Here is a 22,189-nt window from a genome sequence, read left to right as displayed (position 1 = left end):
TCAGTGATGCCATCAGTGATGTCACTGACCATGTCATGAATGATGTAATATGTGACATCATCAACAGTGGATTGTGGGCGCATGAGTTATAGTTAGTAGAACTAACTATAGCGGAGGAATTTCTATGGTTTTGTACGAGTGAAATGTCCAGCTAACTATGACACCCCTGAAACCAATGGTTTTTTCAGTGAATATATAGATATATATATTATTTTTTTACATACCTAATACTTATATTTAAAATGCAAATCCCTTTCCCATTCATGCCTTTACAATGAAATTTGATGTAAAGACATGCATGGTAAAGGCATATGCGTTGTAAAATCCTTCGGGGTTAAGACTATGCATGGTAATGGTAAATGCGTGGCAACAACTGCATTGAAACAGCAATGTGTGGTAAGGGACGCTTTGTAATGGCTGTTTACAGAACATCATGTGTAATACCATTTTAGCTGAGTTCAATTTTGTATCATTTATTGAATGGTGAGAGAAAGCAGATGCCAACCAGTCTAAATGTGCAGCTTCCCTGGGTTTTTTGTAGCTTGTACAGATCCCAGACACCAACTGCTGCTCACGAATCAAGGAAACACTAGCTGTCTCCTGTTGCAGGTAATTTTGGAGTGTTGTTGGGGAGAACAGCTTGGCTTTAGTTAAAGTTCACATCAAATTTCTGAATGCTTTTTAAATATGACAGCATATATTATTAAGAACTGGAAGATCTATTAACAGAACTTTCCAAAATGTTTATGGGGCATATTTGCTAGGGGATATTGCCACCAGAACATCACTTTTAGCAATGTCCTGGTGGCGAGATGTACTTCTCCTTATTTACAAAGTGGTGTTAAGCCATTTAACATAGGTTAATGCCACCTTGTAAATAAGGGCCCTTTTCACACTGCACTTAGCATGAAAGCGGTGTGCAATGGGTGTTGCGGTGGGCATTCCGTCGCAACACCCATTGCTTTTTGATGCTGCCCCATATTTACAAGGCTTGAGCAGCACCAAAAGCTAAGACCAGGAAAAACCTGGTCTTAGACTGTCGATACGAGGAGAAATTTCTCCCTGTTTTTTGCTATTTCCATGTGTGCAAAATACACACAGATGATGGACGGAATGCAGAGCAAATCAAACATTCTCCTCCAGTCAATAGATCTGGGTTAAATCCTTTGTTCTTTTGCTCACCATGCCACCCCAGTTTAGACCCAGCCATATGGAAATCAGTCTTGACCCTGTGCCTCATGGGAACAATCCAGATTGAACTGCCAAGCCAGGTGCTCTCCATACCACTGGAGTCAAGCTATCCTGGCTGATGATGTGTGAAACTCCCTAACCGCTCCTAGGATGCTTGTTTCCAGTCCAGGGAGGAACTGGCCGGACAGTTCGGGATGGACTGTTCCCATTGGGCGCAAGGTCAAGACTGATTTGCAAATGGCTGTGCTCAAACTGGAATAGCATGGGGAGCAAACAAATGATGGATTTAGGCCTAGATCTCTGTACTGGGGTTAATGTATGACATTGTTCAGCATTATGTCCATCAATTGTTCTTTTTCCACTTTCCATGTGTGCTGCATTCTGCAGCACCCATAGAAAGAGCAAATCACATTTCAAGATTATGTGCAGGAAGGTGTACCTTTCTGCACATAAACAATCACCCTGCAGCGCAGGCACCCTTGCAACATGGTGCAAGGATGCTTGAGCTGAAGCTAGTCATTCTAGGACCACGCCTAGTTATAAGATAGTGGTAGTCGATTTTGTGAAATCATGTAAGTGAAAGCCCCATCTCGTAAAACCATAGAAGATTGGAGAGAGACTGAACCTCATGAACTGTGCACAAGCTTGACGAATAACCATGTCACTTTGAACCATTGCCCACCTTTATTAGATGGGGGCTACATAAGCAAACCATGGTTGGATTTTAAAAAAAACATTGTGATCCTTGCGACTAATGAATATATATTACACCTTTGACCTTAGGTACACTTATAAATGCATATTTGCATATTTTTGTCATATCAGGGGAGAGGACGACATATTAAAGTTTATGCAGTACATGGATTCCATGTGCAGAACAAGTGACAGAGAAGTAATAACAGCCTTCGATCTTTCGCCTTTCTCCAAAGTGTGCGACTTAGGCGGTAAGTAATATTCACAAGAGGATGAACCTGCTAATGTGTTTGCATCTCAAAATGCTATCCAATTAAGCAAATAAAAAATGTGGGGGCATATCTACAAGGGAATTGCGCCACCAGAATGTCCCTTTTTTGATGTTCTGGTTGTGCAATGCCCTGCTCGATATTTACAAAGTGTCGTTAAGCCATGTTTTGTAAATATGATATCCTTTCACGCAGCTTTCTGCGTGAAAGGGGCCTTCAATGGGTTTTGTTGTGGGTGTTCCACTCAACATCAATTGCGTTTTGATGCTGCCCGAGATTTATGAGGAGGTGTAAATCTTTGGCAGTGCCAAAAATTAACGGCATGCAATTGCAGGCGTTAGAATGGCGTAATGGGGAGAAATACTTTTATTTCTCCTAATTATCTTGCCTTTTCTATGTGTGCCTGATAAGCCAGAGGTATTTGAGCAGCCACCAGCATTCACTGCTTGGTTTGCTTTAGATCCTTTCAATTACAACCAAGGTGTGCCCTGCTGCTTTAAGTGTGCCTGTAGCATACATCCCCTCATTCACCTATGCTTCACTATACTCTCCAGTTTTGTCTTTGCCTCTGCTTTTCAACTGACAGATGTTTTTCAATTCCCATTCCAAGATACCCTACATTTTCCTCCTTACACTCTTCCTTTCCCCCTTCCCATCTTCACTTCCCTCCCATGCTGGGGCTTATTTTCCTCTTGAAATTGGACTAACAGTCTGAACACCCCTATGCTAATGTCATCTTAAGCTCATCTCCCCCAAGAGCCCTTCATTCTGTTCTCCTCTGTCCTCAGTAGCTCTAGCATTGTGCATTGAAAGCCCTCCTCCTCTGCTTTACCTTAACTACCAGCTTCTCTGACCACAGTTCCCCTATTTATTTCTCCACACTCCTTGGGCCTGATTCACAAAAGTAATCTGAGACAAAATCCTAACTTTACGAATTTCGGTATTCACAAAGGTTTTGGTCTTAAGTTTAATTTAAGATCAAAACTTAGGTTTAACTGAGACAAAGTTTTGATCTTAAGTTTAAGTTTTGGTTTTAAGTTTAACTTAAGACCACAACTTAAGTTTCACTGAGACTAAATCCTAACTTTACTTCTTCTAAATGCCCTTTGTGAATACTGAAAGTCATAAAGTTAGGATTTTGTCTCAGATTACTTTTGTGAATTGGGCCCCTTGTCTTTATGTTTTGCCAGACACTTTAGCCCAGATTGCAAGTGTCTTCATTGCTCACGCAAATATACTGGGAGCATTGTTTCTGCACCAGGCAATAAAGTGCCTGTGCAGCATAATGCAAAAGGCATGTTTACAAGAAAATGCATTATCAATAATTGACTCAGGTACATATAAGCAAACTTCTGTGCCTTCATTTCATAAACTTCAAATCTTTGTGAGCAGAACGATTTATTGATAATCTGGCAAGACCGCCTTAAGGAGGCAGCCATCTTGTTCACTCAGGATTGCCAGCGAATGTGCCAACACACATACCTGTCAATGTGTTGTCTCTTGGACGATAGTGATGCCAGATGTTTAAGATGGTGATCACAAAACAGTGAATGGGCAAAAAATGTAGGGGGTGGGGCAGATTCGAAAAGAGGTGAAAGTATGGACGTCTTTGGGGAAATGTAGCTTTTGTGGCAGGTGAAAATCATTGAAAATAGGGTGACCCCTCCCAGATGAGAGACTTGACATGTGTGAACACAATCTATTGTCATCTGCCCTCTGCACTTTCAGTCTGGGCCTTCTGACTTCATAAAAGCAACACCTAGGACTGCTCTTGACAACAGAAATCTCTATGTTTGAAAAGGGAACCAAAGTCTTGACAAGGGGGGTGGTCAAATACGAGTCTAGATCTACGATGTACCTAATGGTGAACACCAACTCCCGGATTTTCCTCTTTTGATTATACCTTCTAATTCGCAAATAGGGTGTGGCAGCCCTTTCAAACACCCTCCTTATGGCGAATTAGAATGTGCAAAGCAATTCTAGTACACTGCGACATAGCCTTTGCATGAAATAGTCGGAACACTGTGACCTCAGCCATGCGTGTTCCGACATTGCAAGCATTACCATGCTTGCCTTAACCACACATATTCTTTAACCACGCAAATGCATGGTTAAGGCTAATGCACGGTCTAGTTGCTGGCTGCCTGGCGGAAACAGGGAAAGGAAGGTTCAAGAGAGGACAGGGTGAGGTATGTGGGGTTTTGGGAGGGAGAGGGTAGTTCGTATGGGCTGGGAGTATATTTAGTGCTGGGCGATTGGGTAATTTTCAGGGCTGGGGGATCAGGAATTTTAGGGCTCAGGGCAGGGGACAGGAAAGGTACAGTTTTCAGCCCAAGGGGGCAGTTGGGCTGGGGTAAGGGGAGGTGGGGTAGGTTTAAGGGGTTGGGGGCTGGTTTTATGTCTCAGGTAGGGGTCTGGGGTCAGAATAGTTTTTAGGGGGGTGAAATTTAGGGCTCAGGGAAGGGACAGGAAAAGGGCTGTTTTTCAGGCTGAGAGGGCTGTTGGGCTGGGTCAGGTTTTAGGGGGAAGGGCTGATTTTAGGGCTCAGGCAGAGGAGCTGGGGTCATGGTAGTTTTTAGGGGGCTGTGTTTTAGGGCTCAGAGCAGGATACAGTAAAGAGGCAGTTAGGCTGGGGTAGGGGGCAGGTGAGGGTAGGTGTTAGGGACTGGTTTTAGGGTTCAGGTATGGGGGCTGGGGTCAGAGTTATTCTTTGGGGCTAGGGGGTTGGGTTTTAAGGATCAGGGTAGGGGGTCTAGGTTGTTTATAGGGCTGGTCCGAGTACAATAGACTGCAGCAGGGCTGAATTTTAGGGATCAGGACAGAGGACCAGGAGTGTGATCATTACCACACATGTCCCTTTACCAATTATGTATTTACCACAAAACTGCATGGTAAAGACATGCGCGGTAAAGGCATGCGTAGTAAAGACGCAGTCGTGGCTAAGACCACATGGTGCAGACATGCATTGTTGAGGCATGCATTGTTCCATCACACATCCCCTTTGTGCTGTAGAAATATATTATGCCAACAAGAGATCATAACTATTCATCATCTGTTGTTGCTATATTTCTCACTTGCAATTTCTTCCTAGCTTTAAGTATAGAAAGTGAGGCTGATAAACATTAGAATCCGTAAATCAGCTGGTACTCATATAGCAAGAGTGTCCATTTCTAGGAGTTATTGCCTTGGCCCTGGAAACCTGTATTTTGCTCATGTTTTGGTAAATGAAGCATGTTTTTCAGGTTTTTTCCATTAGTCACTAGGAAAGTCTTAATAGGCTATATAAGTTATATGCTGACTTTTTTCCTTGTTATGTTTTCCTTTATAAGGCTGCACAGGAGCACTAGCCAAGCAATTAATTGGGGTTCATCCAAATTCTACAGTCACAATTTTTGACTTGCCTAAAATAGTGCAAAGAGCAAAGAAGCACTTCATATCCCCAAAAGAACATCGGATCCAGTTCCAGGAAGGTAGGTTGGTTTCTTGTGCATGCTAATGTAGGTAACATAAGAAACTTAGTTTTATTTTTCACAACAGAATCCAATTTCACCATTGAATCAAACGCACTGAAATTGAAAGACTACAACAAATTACTTTGTTCTCAGCTAACTAAGATTTAATATCTCAAAGTTATAACTAACCCACTTGAAGTTATTGGTGATGGTTTAGAACCCGATTCCAATGCGGTTTGGAAAACCTTCCAACCGAATTCGTTTGGGAATGGTTTCCGACCGAATCAGATCGGGAAAGTTTGACCGATCAAGTCCAATGCATCCGGGTCCTTCCAGATACGATTTGGTTGGACTCTCATTGACTTCAATGGGAGCCTATGTTCTGACCGAATGCATAGTCTCCACTTGCAGAAAGGGGTGGCTGGAGAAAATCAGGCACCCTGTGGCAGGTACCCCCAGGTGCCTGCCACACTGTGCATGGCTGGTAAGGGGGACCCATGGGTACCCCCACAGGTCCAATTGGGAAAACTCTGGGTGCAGGGGGGCCTGCTACGGGCCCTCAAAGTCTGATTCCGATTGCCAATTCGAGTCCAACTGCAAGATTCGGAAAGACTGTCTGAGTCCAGCATCATAATCGGTCGTTCGGAAACACGGCCTGGTGAGACATACAATTTTGCTCCGTATGGCTCATTCATTCTAAATGCCGTTAGGTTCAGATTGGGATATTCCTAACACCTAACTTGCATCGTACTCAGTCAGTCAGAAACCTTACCAATGTGGTTGGAATGTCACGTACCCGCTCCGATTCGGACGGAGGAAATGCCGTTAGGAGGCCTTGCTAACCTAATCGGAATCGGGCCCTTAATATGGTAGAATGAACCAGATCAAGAACTGTTCTGAAAGCATTGACTCTACACTGATACTTCTAAAGATATAAATATTTTTTTGTAGTTATTGTAACATTTCTACCACTTTGGCAAAGCAATTTTCAAAAACTGAGTGAGACTGAATGTTAGCAATACTGACAAAGTATAACAACAAAACGCAACCAGATCCAGTAGAAGTCCATGGTGGAAAGCCAGAGAGAAACCACATAATGGCCAGAAAATAAATACCTGCAAAACCACAAGGAGAACTTACATTGTGCAAGAGTAATTTTATCATATAGACATTTTGTGTAATAAAAAAGAGTTCAGACAAAAGTTATAACAAAATATAATGAGCCTGACCTAATCAAGTAAAGGCTAAATAACCCAAAATCCTGAAGATGTCATCCTCATGCATGCTGGATTTACAAAACAATTAGGGGCATATTTGTGATAGCATTGAGTCATGCTTGAACCACTCAAAGTGGTGTATCCATGACGCAAGGCTCTGAGTCAGATTTATGAAGCCACGTGCAGCCACATTACGAGGTTTGGAGTGGCCTCATAAATCTTGAGGAAGACAACGCAGCGCAAATCGCTGTATCACTTTATTCTGCATAAGGGAGGCCCTCTATGGACATTGAGATGGGTGTTTCCATGCAATTCCCATGTTTTTTTACGCATTTTCAGATTTACAAGGACTTGTGAACTTGGGAATGCATCAAAATCTTAAGCCTCCCAGGACTGGCATAACAAGGAGAAATATCCTAATTTCTCCTGTTTTTTTTCTTTTTCTATGTGTGCTGCATTCTACAGCACACAGAGAAGGATGAACACACCTCTATGGTGTGTTCATCCTTGCAGCACACATAGAAAGAGAAAAAAACAAGGAGACATTTTTTTTTGTGTAGGAAGGTACCCCTTTCCGCTCAAAAACAATCCTGCATTTCGGCCTTTTCACTTTGACGTAGACCAGCGCAGCACGGTGACTTGCTGTGCTGCCCTATGCCAAATCCCAATAAATTAGGGTCTGGACCTCCTTTTTGGGATTTAGCTTAGGGCAGAGCAGCAAGTAACCTTGCTGCGCTGCCCCACATCAATGTGAAAGGGCAGGAATACACCATATTTATCCAGTATGGTATATTCTTGTCCTTTCACCCTATGCTGGCACAGTTTTGGCACCCTAGCACCAACGCACGGCACCTGCATTGTCGGCAGGATTGGTTTTGAGCAGAAAGGGGAACCTTTCTGCACAAAAATCAATCCATAGAGGTGCAGTCCTCCTTCTATGTGTGCAGCAGAATGCACCACTCATAGAAAGAAGGAAAAAAGAAGAGAAATGAAGATATTTCTCCTTGTTAAGCTTCCCCTGGGGAGGTGTACGATTTTGATGCATTCCTAGTCCTTGTAAATCTGGGAATGTGTCAAAACCCATGGAAGTTGTGTGTGAACACCCACCACAAGGACCATGGAACACCTCCCTGGCACAGAGTAAGGTGACACAGCAATTTGCGTTGCATTGACTTACTCCTTACTCAGGATTTAGGAGCCCACTCCAATGTGGCTTTGCGTGACTTCATAAAGTCTGTCTCAGAGCCTTGTGTCATGCATGTACCACTTTGCATGGTGCAAACGTGACACAAGGCTCTCATAAATAGGCCCCTACTATGTGGAAGTTCAGCATTCACATGCAAATAGTCTTTATTTCAAGTAAATCCTCTTTTGCTGTACACAAAAGACATTTTTCTTCTGGGGAGTGGCTGTTCTAGGGCCAGGATGTTCTTGAATGTTTGTTCCGACCCATAGGCTTGTGAGCTGGTCACTATTCTCACATTTTTACTTAGCCCATTCCAGCCCAGGAAACAGTTGCAGACTTATTAAGGCATTTGTACCCTAGCTCTTCAACTATGCTTTTCAAAAATGCACAAGTTCCAAGAGTTTAAAGCAATCAGGCACAAAATCTTGAAGAAATCCAGAGATAATACTAATCTCTGTGAACACAAAAGGAAATGGTGTCATTCTTACTGTATGATATTTCGTACTGATTACAAAATAATGGCTGTTGTTTGCAAGTCTGTTGCAAAGAAATGCAAAAAGCGTCACTAACCTAGTCATATCCTTAGTCATACAAACGGAACAGCTCAAAGTCACACCGGATACTGACACTGGAGAACACTGATGAGCTCCTCTCCAGGCAAATGGGGCTATATGGATGGTTGCAAAAGTGATCACAAACTGCAAACTGACTTTTTGAGAACATTTCTAATTTTTTGATGTGACCTGTTTATTGATGGGTTGCATTACAATATATCCTGTCACAAGAGGTCGCAGAATGAGATCCCTAGTGAATATTAACTAGGTAGGTCATTATTTGAGACCCTATTTGTTTGGCTACAAACATAGGGGTGGTGGCCTGCAAAGAACAGCTGCCCACCATCATTGAGTTTGAATTCCCAAATTGGCTACTTCTTAGTTTTTTTAAAGCAGCCTATGTTCCTTAAAGGAAACACAAGGAAATGATGGACGGAGTGCTGAATCTTTTCAAACACTCACCCCCAGTCACAGATCTGGGTTGAATCCATCATCATTATTTAGCTCACTTTGCCACCCCAGTTCAGACACAGCTATATGCAAATCAGTCTTGACCCTGTGCCTCATGGGAACAGTCCAGCCCAAACTGCCAAGCCATTTCTTCCCTGGACCGGAAACAAGCATCCTGGGACCGTTTTCGGGCTAACAACCCTCATCAGCCAGGCTAGCTTCAATCCAGTGGCAAAGTGAGCAAGGGACCCATGTCTGGGCATACCCAGCCAACTTAGGGCGAACAAAGCAAACACAAGGAAATTATGGACGGAGTGCTAAAACCTTTCAAACACTCACCGCCAGTCACAGATCTGGGTTGAATCCATCATCATTCTTTAGCTTACTTTGCCACCCCAGTTCTGACACAGTTATATGCAAATCAGTCTTGACCCTGTGCCTCATGGGAATACTCCAGCCCGAACTGCCAAGCCATCTCTTCCCTGGACCGGAAACAAGCATCCTGGGACAGGTTTTGGGCTAACAGCCCTCATCAGCCAGGCTAGCTTGAATCCAGTGGCAAAGTGAGCAAGGGACCCATGTCTGGGCATACCCTTCAAACTGGAATGGCATGGGGAGCAAACAAATGATGGATTTAGGCCCAAATCTCTGTACTGGGGTGAATGTATGACATTGTTCTGCATTCTGTTCATCAACTGTTGTTTTTGCATTTGTCACCCCGATTGGGACGGGTATGCCCAGACATGGGTCCCGTTCTCTCCATGCCACTGGAATCAAGCTATCCTGGCTGAAGAGGGGTGAAACCCCGAAACCGGTCCTAGGATGCTTGTTTCCATTCCAGGGAGGACCTGGCTTGGCAGTTCCGGCTGGACTGTTCCCATGAGGCACAGGGTCAAGACTGATTTGCATATGGCTGGGTTCAAACTGTAATGGCATAGTGAGCAAAAAAAAGATGGATTTAGGCCCAGATCTCTGTTCTAGGGTGAATGTATGACATTGTTCTGCATTCTGTCCATCAACTGTTGTTTTTGTATGTTATTTAAAGGAACAGGTGATGCTTAAAAGAATCATGTTTGCTGTGAGGGCAGACAGTCTTCATTTGGAGTGCTACCTGCGCCCTCCAAGGTCAACTCAAATGTTTCCCAAAGGTTAAGATGTCTAATAGGAATAGCCTTACTTTCATAAAATTGTTGCCACCTCCTTTGAGGAGTTGGAAACCTTCCAGTGATTTGCGACTGCAATTGCATTTGCACACCATTTCCAATTGTAATAAGCTGGAGATGCAATTTTAACATGATTTCCATTTTTTTCAATCTGAAGGTTTTCCTCCGAATTTTTTTTTTTTTCACTTTCCTTTATTATTTTAGCTGCAAAACATCAAAATACAACACAAGGTGCATGTTATGTCAAAAAGTCACCATTAGTCTATCAGGTCCAAACGGGCATCTCTAGTGGCATGCTCAACATGTGCTTGGCAGAACCAAATCACTCAGTGCACATCTACCCCATGGCACCTGCTGAGGTGTATCTTGCATGGTATAGTATATTTAATCCTTCTGCCAATGAGCTTGAGAAGACTATCTTCAGTTGTACAGCCCCGTAATGAGTGCCCACATTAAGGGTGGGTATTCTAGTGATGGGGTCGATTGAGGTATGGTGTGATTGGGTTGGTCATCTCCCTGTCCCAGCACTCTGCAGGGAGAGGACGACAGGGGGATAAAAAGACTGCTGACCCCCAGTCTACGGGCTCACTGTCTGTGTATGTCCATCTTGCCTGACAGGGAACCCCGGTAGGAAACCTATAGTGATGGTGCCTATCCAGTGTGTGATGAGAAAGCCTCTGCACTGATATTGGCACCACCATTTGGTAGCTGTGCTTATAGAAAGTGTCCCCAGCTACAGTCAGAATTCTCTAGCTGATCTTTGAGCCTATACATGACTCTCTTGTATGAAGTTACTTTGAACATCTCTTGGACCCATGCTTGCATATATGCCTATGTGGATATATCCTGAGCCAGAGTATACAAAGCTTGGCTGTGGCCAAGGTGGTAGCAAACTATCTCGTCATGTTTTGAGCAATGTCCGGAATATCAGCCATTTCATGTAAAAGGGCAATCCAGCCAGTACGCAGTCCTTGAGGTCCTAGGACATATGTCATGTGCCCCCAGACTTCGCCCAAAAAAAGACTTCAACCCTGAGCATTCCCATAGAATGTGTGCTGTATCATAATTCAGTTGGCTGCATCACCAGCACTTCACCCCAGTTAAGAGCCTCTAATTGTGCAATTGTTTAGAAGTCCATCTATGAAGTGTTATGAAGTGTCCAAATTATAAGGGACGCTTCCTTCAGGGCCTTTATGTCAGTGGCCATAAAATCAGTCCAGCCATTGTCCTGGAAGTCAAGATGCAGGAAATTAGTCCACCAGTCCTTAAGTCTATGTGATGTGGGGCTAGATCTTAATGGTGATCAGATTGTGAAGACCTGATACCAGACATCTATAAGTCCCCCACTTGGAAAGGTATACCAGGAGGGAGGAGCCAGATAAAGTATTGGGCATTGGCGCAGTTAGTGAACGGAGGAGTGTTGTAGTCTTTGAAAGACCCACTAGTAGCCACTCCAGTGGTGCAAGTCTTCCTTAGCTTCCACAAAGGTCTTCACTCAAGTCGGGTAAGTGAAGTTGATCGATCTTTGGATATCTCTTTATTAGACTTGTCATCCTTAGAGGGGTCTTCCCTCCAAATTTTGCTACTTACATATAATTTCTGCTGGATTTCCTTTTTGTTGGCCTTTGGACTCTATGCACTTTACCATTGCTATACAGTGCTAAATTGCTTGTGCTTGCTCCCCTAGACATGGCTTGATTGTCATACACTCAATTGGCGTATTCAAATTTCTTACAGGACCCTTGAAGAGTGGTATATCATATACCCAGGGCTTGTAAATGAAATGCTACCAGTGGGAATAAAGTACTTATTGTGCCACCCTATTAAGTAGCACCGTAAAACATGCCCTTAGCCTGCAATTGCAGCCTTAATGCAGTGTTACACTGTCATGTCGACTTGGCATTTAAACCCCCTTGCCAAGCCATTAGCTTCCCTTTTATTACAAACAAGTCTCCCCTATTGTAGGCCCTACAGAGCCCACAGAGCTAGGTGCTGAGTAATTAAAAGGTTGCACATGTACTTTTAAGTTTTACATGTCCTGATAGTGAGGTCTACCCCTCCCTTACGATAACATTGAGAATTACTTATTACATTTGATGAGCGTCTTGTTTGAAAGGACAACATTGTAGGGCTCCTGAATCCCAGGACAGTCTTAGGCAACAAGTATATCCTGTTCTTGGTGCCACTAGATATCCAGAGGCCATACCTAGAAAGTCTGACACGGCACATGCAGTGACAAGGGCCCTGATGGGGACTTTCACTAGAGTGGGCTTCCCCAAAAAAGTGGTGTCTAACAGGGAGACCAACTTCATATTTGTGTACATGAAGTCAATGTGAAAGGAGTGTGGAGTTACTCACACGTTTTCCACCCATTACTATCCACAAACATATGGGCTTATTGAAGGATTTAACAGGGCATGATTATGGGCCTACCTAAGCCCATGAGGGAGGCCCTCTTACTATGCTTGCTCTTTGTCTACAGGGAGATACCACAGAAGAGGGTTGGCTTCAGCCCTTTTAAACTTCTTTATGGTCACCCTGTAGGAGACCTCTAAGTCTGCTTAAGGAGGGGTGGGAGCAATCTCCATAGAAATACCTGCAGCTAGTGGTAAGCTACATGCTAGCCCTCAGAAATCAGCTAGTCAAGTTCCGGGAGAAGGCTTCTGAGAACTTGGAGGTTACGCTAGCCAGGAAGTTATGAAACAGTGGTATGACCAGACAGCTATCCCTGTGGAAATCCAGCCTGGATAGAAATTGAAGGTTAGGCCACCAGTGGAGTCCAGAACCTTCTGGGACCATTGGACCGATGAGATAGTTGAGAAGAAGGGGATGCCAGCTACCTGGTGGACCTCAAGACCCTCAGACGCCCCTCAAAGATTCCCCATAATAACCATCTCAAGCCATCTATGTGAGGTCTAAGGTCACTCTGCTGCCTGTGACAGATGGTGAGGATAAGGAGAGTGATCCTCTCCCTCACCTCTGGTTATCAAAAGAGAAAGATGGGTCAGTGAAGGGTGTCAACCTCTCTCTTATCCTCACCCCAGAACAGCAGGAGGACTGTTACTGTTTATTGGGACAGTTTCCCTCTCTTTTTTCCTCACACATGGGCTTACACATTTGTGTCGCCATCACATTGATACAGGAGACAGCCCCCTGTCAATAACCAAATGTACAGTCTGTCTCAAAAAGTGAGTGCCAGCAGCAAGGAGGAGGTCTCAAAGATGTTGGAGTTAGGGGTGAAAGAGCACTCCAGTAGCCCCTGGTCCAGCCCAGTGGTGCTGGTACTAAATATAGGGGTGGGCAGTAAACTCCACTCTGCTAGCAGAGTTTTGCCACTCAGCACTCTGCTTGGAGTGCAGAGTTTGCCAAAAACTCTCCCAACCGCAGCATAGCAGAGTTTACTGGCGCCCCCCCAGGATGGTTCATTATAGTCCCATTCAAATTCTCCACCTCTGTTGTCATTTCTTTTTGGCTCAGCCATTGGTTGTGAAATTTTGTATCTCTGCTTCTATTGGCTCAGATGGTTTTCACCTCCTGTTCAGCACTGCCATTAGCTCTGACAAAATGTCCTCAGTCCCCTCTGGTACTGCCATTGGATGTGAGGATGTTTTAGTCTGCCTCTGGTATTTTCCATTGGCTGCGAAGGAGCACAGACTACTCAGGATTGGTTCCCATTTTCAAAGTCACTCACACTGTTTCTGTTGTGCTGTTTTCTGTGCACGCTGGCTCTCCCGGTGACCCGCAATGTGACCCTCAGTGCGGCAATGGCAGAGGTAAGGCAAAAAGTCCAAGTATAGAAATAGGCAGGTTGTGCGTAACCTTCTCAGTGCACAAGCTATCCCTGTAAACCTCCACTATGGCACTCGCAGCCAGCCATATAACTTGTTACCTCCAGTGCCTTGTGAAACTCTGCTGGCCTCTTCAGTTAGTTTTCAACCACCCTAGTTCTTGCCTATGCGAGAGTGATTGGTTTGTTAATGAAGTGTGTTGATTGCACTAATCTAAACATACCCTATAATTTGTGCCTTGTAAATACTTCCCTCTTACCTGTTGCTGTTTTGAATTCAATCCTTGCCACAAAGGTTAACTGATGTGTTTAAAAGATGCACAGTAGACAGGTAAATGAAATTCTTTATTCCTGATGTTACATTAGAGTTACAACTGAACTAATGAAGAGTATACCCGATGTAACTCAAAGAAAAGTGTGCAGTAGCGAAACATTTTATAATGCTCATACTTTGCAGTTTCCATTGGAGAAGTGGATTAGTGAGGCAAAGTGTAAATGTGCAGACATATGTATTTTTGTAGCTTCCACAATCTGTACTGGGTCCCACAAGGTAATAACCATGCGTAATATGTGTGAATTGTGCGTGTACCGTAAAAGGGAAAATTATATTATCCCATTGGAAATGCCACAGAAGCGCACACACAGCTTACCAGCACCACCATGATTCAGACTGGACTCTTAGAATGCTTGTAGCAGGGGTCCTGTGGTGACCCTCAGATACTGCTAAGACTCTGCAATAAGGATGCGCTGCCGCAAGGGGCAACACTGGCACTTCACAGTCTGGGTGGGCTATTTTTAAAAGAGATCCTTGAAAATTCCCTACAATTGCAGTTACTCTGTGAGTTCCTGCACTTGCTGTTTCCAGACTTGAACATCACTGCACTGGGATGTGGAACAGCGGGGATTAACATACTTTGGAGGTGATGATAATCCAGTCCTGAGGTGGCATTAGCATATATTGTAGGCGCTGATACTCCTGAGGTGGGAGTTTTACTGCAGCATAGGACTGTCTTTTTAAACACAATGCAAAATGCACAGAACCTCCTTTCTGTAAGAAGGGGTGAGAGGTTAGAAACAGAATTAAACATTGACAAAACCAGCGGGTCTGATTGACTTAAATAGTTTTGTCAGTGAGGCCGTCTAACATTTGAGATAGCTCTGTTGTCAAAGGCCTTAGTACTGGTGACAGGTTTGCTGAGAGATTGTTTGGGGTGGTCAGAACTCCACGGAATTCCGCAGATTTAAACTCTGCGCGTGCTGCCCACCCCTAACCAAAAGCTGACCCACCAAGTGCTGCCTAAACTGGTTCTGTGTGGACTGCAGGGGGCAAAAATCAGTTAATAAAACTGATGCTCATTCCACGCCCAGAGCTGACAAGCTTATCAGTAGATTAGGGGCTAGCAAGTTCCTGAGTACCATGGCTTAACTTCAGGGTACTGGCAGATTTACCTAACTGAAGGGATTAAGGAGAAGTCAGCCTTTTCCACACCAGAGGGCCACTTTCAGTTCCAGAGTCTGGTGTACCAAGTACCGGCTGGAATGGAGGCCTTCAGTGCTGCTTACTTGAATGACATAGCTGTTTTCAGTAGCAGCTGGAAGGACCACCTCTTTCAACTATAGGAAGTGCTTCAGGCCCTGCAAAATACATGCCTGGCTATTAAGGCCAGTAAGTGCCAGATAAGGCAGAGGTCTATGGTGTACTTGGGTCACCTTGTAGTTGGGGGTAAGGCACAGCCCCTCCATGCCACTATCAGTACTATTCTAGCCTGGGAGCCTCCAAAAACTCAAACTGAGGTGAGGGCCTTTCGTGGCCTCACAGGACATTACAGGAAGGTTGTCAAGTGGTATGGCACATTGTTGCCCACTTGACTGAGCTGACTTCTTAGAAGCAGCCAAGGAAGGTGATCTGGACAGAGGCTTGCCAGTACGTCTTTAAATCCCTCAAACAGACCTTGTACACAGCCCCTGTGCTCAAGGCCACTGGCTTTTCCAAATAATTTATAGTTCAAACAGATGCCTCAGAGCATGGTATTGAGGCAGTCTTATCACAGCTCAATGATGAGGGCCAAGAGCAACCTGAAGCTCTCATCTCTAGGAGGTTATTTCCCAGGGAACAGAGATGGAGTGTTATTGAAAGAGAAGCCTTTGCTGTGGTCTTGGCACTCAAGAAACTGAGACCACACTTGTTTGGGACTCATTTCCAGGTTCAGACATACCACAGGCCCCTCAGGGGGCTAATGCAAATCTGGGGTGATATTCCAAAGTTGTTAAGTTGGTCCATCTCTCAACAGAGAATGGACATTAAGGTGGAACACATACCTGGGTCAGATAACTCCAATGCTGATGGACTCTCAAGGTTCTTCTGCCATAGTGATGAGAATTCCTGGGAGGTTTGGTAGTTCCCCCCACTTTCAGCTGGGGAGGACAAGTGTTATATTAGTCAGCCTTAGGGTGGTCTTCTCTCAACTTGTTTGCCTATTTACCTCCAATTTGTCTGGATTTTTGTGTTGACATTAGGACTCTATGCACTTTAATACTGCAATCCAATGCAAAAGTGCTTGTATTCACTCCCCTAAACATGGCTTGATTGGCATACACCCAATTAGCCAAGTAATTTACTTATAAGACCCTTGAAAAGTGGTATACCACTTACCCAGGGCCTTTAAATTAAATGCTACCAGTGGGCCTGTAGTACTTTTTGTGCCACCCAATTATTTAGCACCCTAAAAGATGTCCCAGTACTGCTATTACAGCCTGAGTGCAGAGTTACACTGCTGTGTCGACTTGGTTGTTAAACTGCCTTGCCAAGCCTTAAACTCCCCTTTTATTACATATAAGTCACCCCTATGGTAGGCCCCAGGTAGGCCACCGACCAGGGTGCCGTCTAATTAAAAGTTTGGACATGTACTTTTAAGTTTTACATGTCCTTGTAGTAAAAGCTCCCAAATACGTTTTTCACCACTTCACCACTGTGATGCCTACCACTCCCATAGGATAACATTGGGTGTTCATTATTACATTTAATAAGCTGTAATTCCTAATTGGGAGCAGGTAGATATCTCAACGGTAAAATCAGATTATACATTCCAATTTTAAAAATGCCACTTTTATAAAGTTGGCATTTTCCTACTTCTAGCCCTTTTTGCCTTCAGCTTGACTTGGGTCACTTGACTGTGTGTAGCTGACAGTTAGACTTTGTGACTTTCTCCCAGACAGTCACACAATAGGGGGATTGGGTGTGTCTCAAAGGGCCATCTGCTGGCACGATGGGAAGCGGAGCAGAGCACACCCCAACTTGCAACTGAATAGCCTATGCTCTTCCTTTACACAAAGGGCCTAATGATCCTTTGTTGGCACTGCAGCTAGCTTGGAGCCAGGGCAGAAGTGTCAGTAAATTCCAGGCACATATAAGAACCTTTCTAGAAGCTTCGAACACCTTCCAGATGAAGGCCACCATGATGTACAAATAGGATCTTTAGACCCACTCTTCACTACACTACTGGACCTGCAGAAGGACTCTCAGAGGTCTGCCTAGTGCTGTGACCTGCAGCGCACTCTGCAGGACTGCTGATGTACCTGGAAGGACTGCTTTGCTACCTGGAGCCTTCCTTTAACTCTCAGAGGTCAGCCCTGCTGTCATTTCCTGTAGACCCTCCCAAGAGTAGTTTCCCCTTTCATAATAGCTGGTCCCATTCCAGAATAACCATCTCCCTGAGTGTGGCTGTCACTTGTCTTCCAGACACTCAGGAGTACCCTGAGAGTCCCATACTGGAACATATCTACTGAAGTACAAGAGATTTATGGCTCACCTTATCTGTGACCAGAGAAGGGCTATGACCTGTAAGACCTTTAGCTCATCTTTTTTTTAAACTTTGAATTTCCACATTTCTGCAGAAACTTGGAATCCCCATCCCTCACCACTTTCAGCATTGCATTGAACCTGGGACTGACCCTGGGTTTTTCTGAGTTTGTCAATAAATACCTGCTATTTTTAAGCTGAAAAGCCTGTGCATAGTGCTGTAAGTCAGCAAAGCGATACCATCGTTATCTTGTTTCCTGTGCAGTTTCTTCCAGGAAATTCTCATTCCCTTGGAGACCCACATAAAGTAATTTATGTTCCCATGAAGTTTCTCTATCAGGTCTTTCTTGAAGAGTAAGGGGGTGGCATTAAAAAGCAAAATAGATGTTGGCACAGCGGGCATTCTGATAAGATTTAGCCTTCTGAATATTGTTTATGGCAAGTGCGACCAACTCATTATATTAGATATTTCAGCTCCTTTTTTATTAGGCAGTTTTCTTCTTTAATATTCCAAACCATTTTCTCTGTCTTTAATGGATGCGCCTCATAGCCTGAAATTTCACCAAAATCGGTCATCAACCACTCCATACTCAGGAGATTTTCTTTTCTCAAGCTCCATAAGTGAAGTGTGTAATTTCCCTCTCTTCCCTGATCCAAAATGTCAAGGGTTCTATGTACAGATTAAATAGCAGCCAGGATAAAGGGCACCCCTTGTTATTTGAAATCCTGTGGTTAGGTTGCCATTTCTAACATTTCTAGATGAGGTTTTTTTTATAGATTGTGTGTATCGCCCAAAACTTGTTCCCCAATTTGTAGTGTTTTAACACTGAATTCAGATACCAAGCATGTCAGTGCAAAAGTGTGTTTATCATACTAATCTTTAGATTGTGAGCTCCTGAAAGGGGAGCCATAAATAATCTATGCTGGCTGTAAATTGAGGAGCGGCAATGTAGCAACTTGAAAGGCTCTTGGGGAAGTCATTTAATGCAGGCAATTAAGAATTTAGGGATGTAAGAAGCCTGGGTAGCAAATATGGGAACATCTCCATTTAAATGAGCACTAATTGGCTGAACTTGATTCTCATCTTTTCTGAAGAATGTACTAGCAACGGCCACATGCCTGGACTGTGATAAACTTCTATAACAACTTCCGCCCCCAGGAGTATCTTTCAGCACATTTTTTAATAGTATTAAAGATTCAGTTTTTGTAATTTAGTTTCGGCAACATGGAGACAAAAGATTGATTTCCCTCCTGGAAAAACCAGTCGCAGAATCCAACTTGCAGACTTTGCGGATACCACCAGGAGACACTAGCCCACATCTTCTGCATTTGTCCCAAAAAATCAAAGCTAAAGGCAGAGAATAGGGCCCTACTCAACCCTTTCTCTCCATCTTTTCCACCCTGATTATACAAGCATAAATTCTATATCAGGACTGAAGAGAGAAAGGAGTAGGGAATGCTAGAGTCTGGGCACCTCTATCTGAGGGGGGTTGGACTGTGATAAACTTCTATAACAACTTACGCCCCCATGAGTATCTGGCAGCACATTTTTCAATAGTAATAAAGCATCAGTTTATGTAATTTAGTTTTGGCAACATGGAGACAAAAAATGTAATTCCCTCCTGGAAAAAACAGTCGCAGAATCCAACTTGCAGACTTTGCAGATACAAACAGGAGACACTAGCCCACATCTTCTGTGTTTGTCCCTAAATATGAAAGCTAAAGGCTGACAAACAGGGCCCTACCCAACCCTTTCCTCTCCATATTTTCCATCCTGATTATACAAGCACAAATTCTATATCAGTATTGAAGAGAGAAAGGAATAGGGAATGTACGAGTCTGGGCGCCTTGATCTCGAGGGGGTTTGGCCATCCTCACCTACTTTAATAGTACATCTGCCTCCTCGTGATCCCTGAAATTATGTATTCTGTTATTGACTGGTAGCTGGGAATTTCAGCCGGGCTGTGGCTTCTAGCTTCCTGAAGTTTTCTATTATTTCCCTAGTTCCCACTGCCTATTCAGGGTGGTGTTTGAGATGTCTGACCTAATCTCAAAAGAGAAGCAGCTTCTTTTCGGGAGTTCAATTTCAATGCTTTATTCAGAATGCGTTCTTTGATTGAATATGTGAAGAGGTTTACCAGATTTTTGTGGAATTTACCCTTACTTGGGTGTTTTTTTATTGGATCTTGGTGGACTCTTTGTGTGTCCTTGGACAGCTCTTCCCCAGTCTCCGCCACTAGCCCAACTGACTTTAGCAGAGCCACAATAAAGACCTTGATGTCATTTCCATTGCTCCCCTTTGGCATATTTAGGATTCTTATATAATTTCTTCTACAATGATTCTAATTTGTCTTGGCATTCTCCCTCTTTTTTTCAAAACATTGATTTTTTTGCCCTATCTGTGGTCATGATGAATTTTAGCTCAGATACTGACTCCTTGAGTGCCTGGGTAATTAGTGTCAGAGAGTCCAGTGTTTTTGCCAAACCTTCACATACACCCTGTATCTCCCTTTGATTTTCTTGTGAGGTAGAGAAAACATTTCTGGCCTCCTCTGAGTGGGACTGCAGTATACATTCCAAGGCGTTAGTAGTGAATAAGATGGCATTTAAGGAAAAATGGATTGCAGCTCCCCCTGTATCCAGAATATCCAGTATATTATCTGACTGCTCCCTGCCTGGTCGGCTGGAAGTAACTCTTAATGATGGGATTGCAATAGCACCAGCCTCCTCCTTGGTCTAAGTCAGTGTTTCTACCCCATCTTTCCCCAGGTCAGCCAAGCACTGATACCTGTTTGAGTCAAGGTGATTATATTTCCGTTACTTCTACCTGCCAATGTCTCCAGCATCTGAGCTTCCTGTACTGAGGACCATTCCTCTACTCCCTCTGCAGATGGCGTATTCTCCATTGCTGCCCCTGGCTCTTCAACCGACCTTGCATTAGCTATGCCAAGTGCAGCCACTTGGTTGCTGGACATTGATATTTTAGGTTGAATCCTAAAAAAAGACCTAAGTGAGGGAGTTATTTTCAGGTGCCACTGTTTATAAGGTATCCCCTTTTTAATCTCCACCCTAAGTCCCATCTGTAAGGAGATTTGGTTATCAAGTTTTGACAATACTGGTTGAGAAAAGTTATTGCTTGTAATTTTTTCCCACTTTATTCACCTTAACATTTATGGAGTCAGAGTTACTTTTTCATTTCCCTGTGGGTGCTCTCTGCAGGTCTTTATGTGAATCTCTCACCTTGCTTCCCAGGGCATATTCCTCTCTTTTATTCTGACTCCCTTTTACGAACCAGCCCTCTGTCACCCCATCAATTGGCCTATCTTCCTCTGTGGCTTTGTTGTGGGGTATTTTGCACTGCTCCTCCTCCGCAGGCCCCCCTGTGCCTTTCTGAGCATTGGTGGCTATACCAGCTCTTTCCTCCATTGCAGCCTCGCCGGTAGGTAGGAAACCAACATGGGCAATCAACATGCGAGTGCTGCTGCTCTTTCCCTGCAGCGCAATCCTTGCCATGATTCTACGTGCCTTCCTCACTTCCTGGGCTGCTCTCATCCACTGGTCTGTGTCAGCTTCTGCTGATGCCGCTTCCCACACTGTGTTTGCTGGTGGGGTCCAGAGAGACACGCCTCCATCCCCTGACTGCTCTTTTCCTAATTCTGGTTGAGCTCAGGGCCTCTGCAACATGCTATTCGTAAGTATTGCTAAATATTTCTCACTGTTTCAGCTGATCACACAACCTGCCCGTGATCACACCCGGAACCTGAAGCTATCTGGCAGCCATGTTCTCCTCTGGCCACCAGCTGCTGTAGGATTGACCAGAATAAGCTTTCCCCTTGCTCCCACCATCTTGAACTCGCACCTGAACCCAGTCTGAACCTACAAGAGATGTCCAACCAGTCCTGGACCCGAGTTGTGGTGGTAAAGGTGCCCAAATATCTGGATGGGGGGCGGGGGGGGGGTCTCCGGTCTCTTGAGAACAGTGGACAGGCTCGTTTGATTGCCCTGGGCTCGGATTTCCTGGACCCCGGGTCCCTCCCAGCAGCAGTGAAGGAGGGGTTGACGCGGGCACACTGGCAGGGGGGGTGGGGGTAGAGAGGGCGGAGGGTTGGGGCATTAGGGAGGAAACGCGGGAAGTACGGATTTCTCCTGATATATACATTGAGGATTGAGTCCTTTATTTTTCTCTGTTGTTGGTTTCACTGCACTGATGGAAAAATGTATTAAAAATATTTAAAAAAAAAAAAAAAAAAAGGTGCCCAAATGGCCAAAAACCTTAACTGAGGAATTGGACAAATTTTGGCCCAAAGGTGCTTTGAGAACCAGGGGGAGACAGGCACCAAGCTGCTTGCATATCCACCGAAGGTGCATCACCGGTCGGATTGACTTTGTGGCTTCTCCTGCAATGTTCTTTTCCACAGCAGCAAATCC

General features: G+C 44.3%; 1 protein-coding gene across 1 annotated transcript in view; it reads left to right on the top strand.

The window, feature by feature from the left end:
* Positions 1 to 22,189, top strand: part of LOC146805013 (acetylserotonin O-methyltransferase-like) — a 219,370-nt gene that overhangs the window by 160,231 nt on the left and 36,950 nt on the right. The window contains exons 5-6 of the mRNA XM_085622163.1: positions 2,017 to 2,135; positions 5,483 to 5,623. Coding sequence (XP_085478289.1) covers positions 2,017 to 2,135; positions 5,483 to 5,623 — 260 coding nt within the window. The remainder of the gene's footprint in view (positions 1 to 2,016; positions 2,136 to 5,482; positions 5,624 to 22,189) is intronic.

Source organism: Triturus cristatus, chromosome 8 (assembly GCF_964204655.1).
Source record: "Triturus cristatus chromosome 8, aTriCri1.1, whole genome shotgun sequence".
In the NCBI taxonomy this organism is placed as follows: Eukaryota; Metazoa; Chordata; class Amphibia; order Caudata; family Salamandridae; genus Triturus; species Triturus cristatus.
Note: the sequence above shows the minus strand (reverse complement) of the source record. Positions and strands in the feature narration are given on the sequence as shown.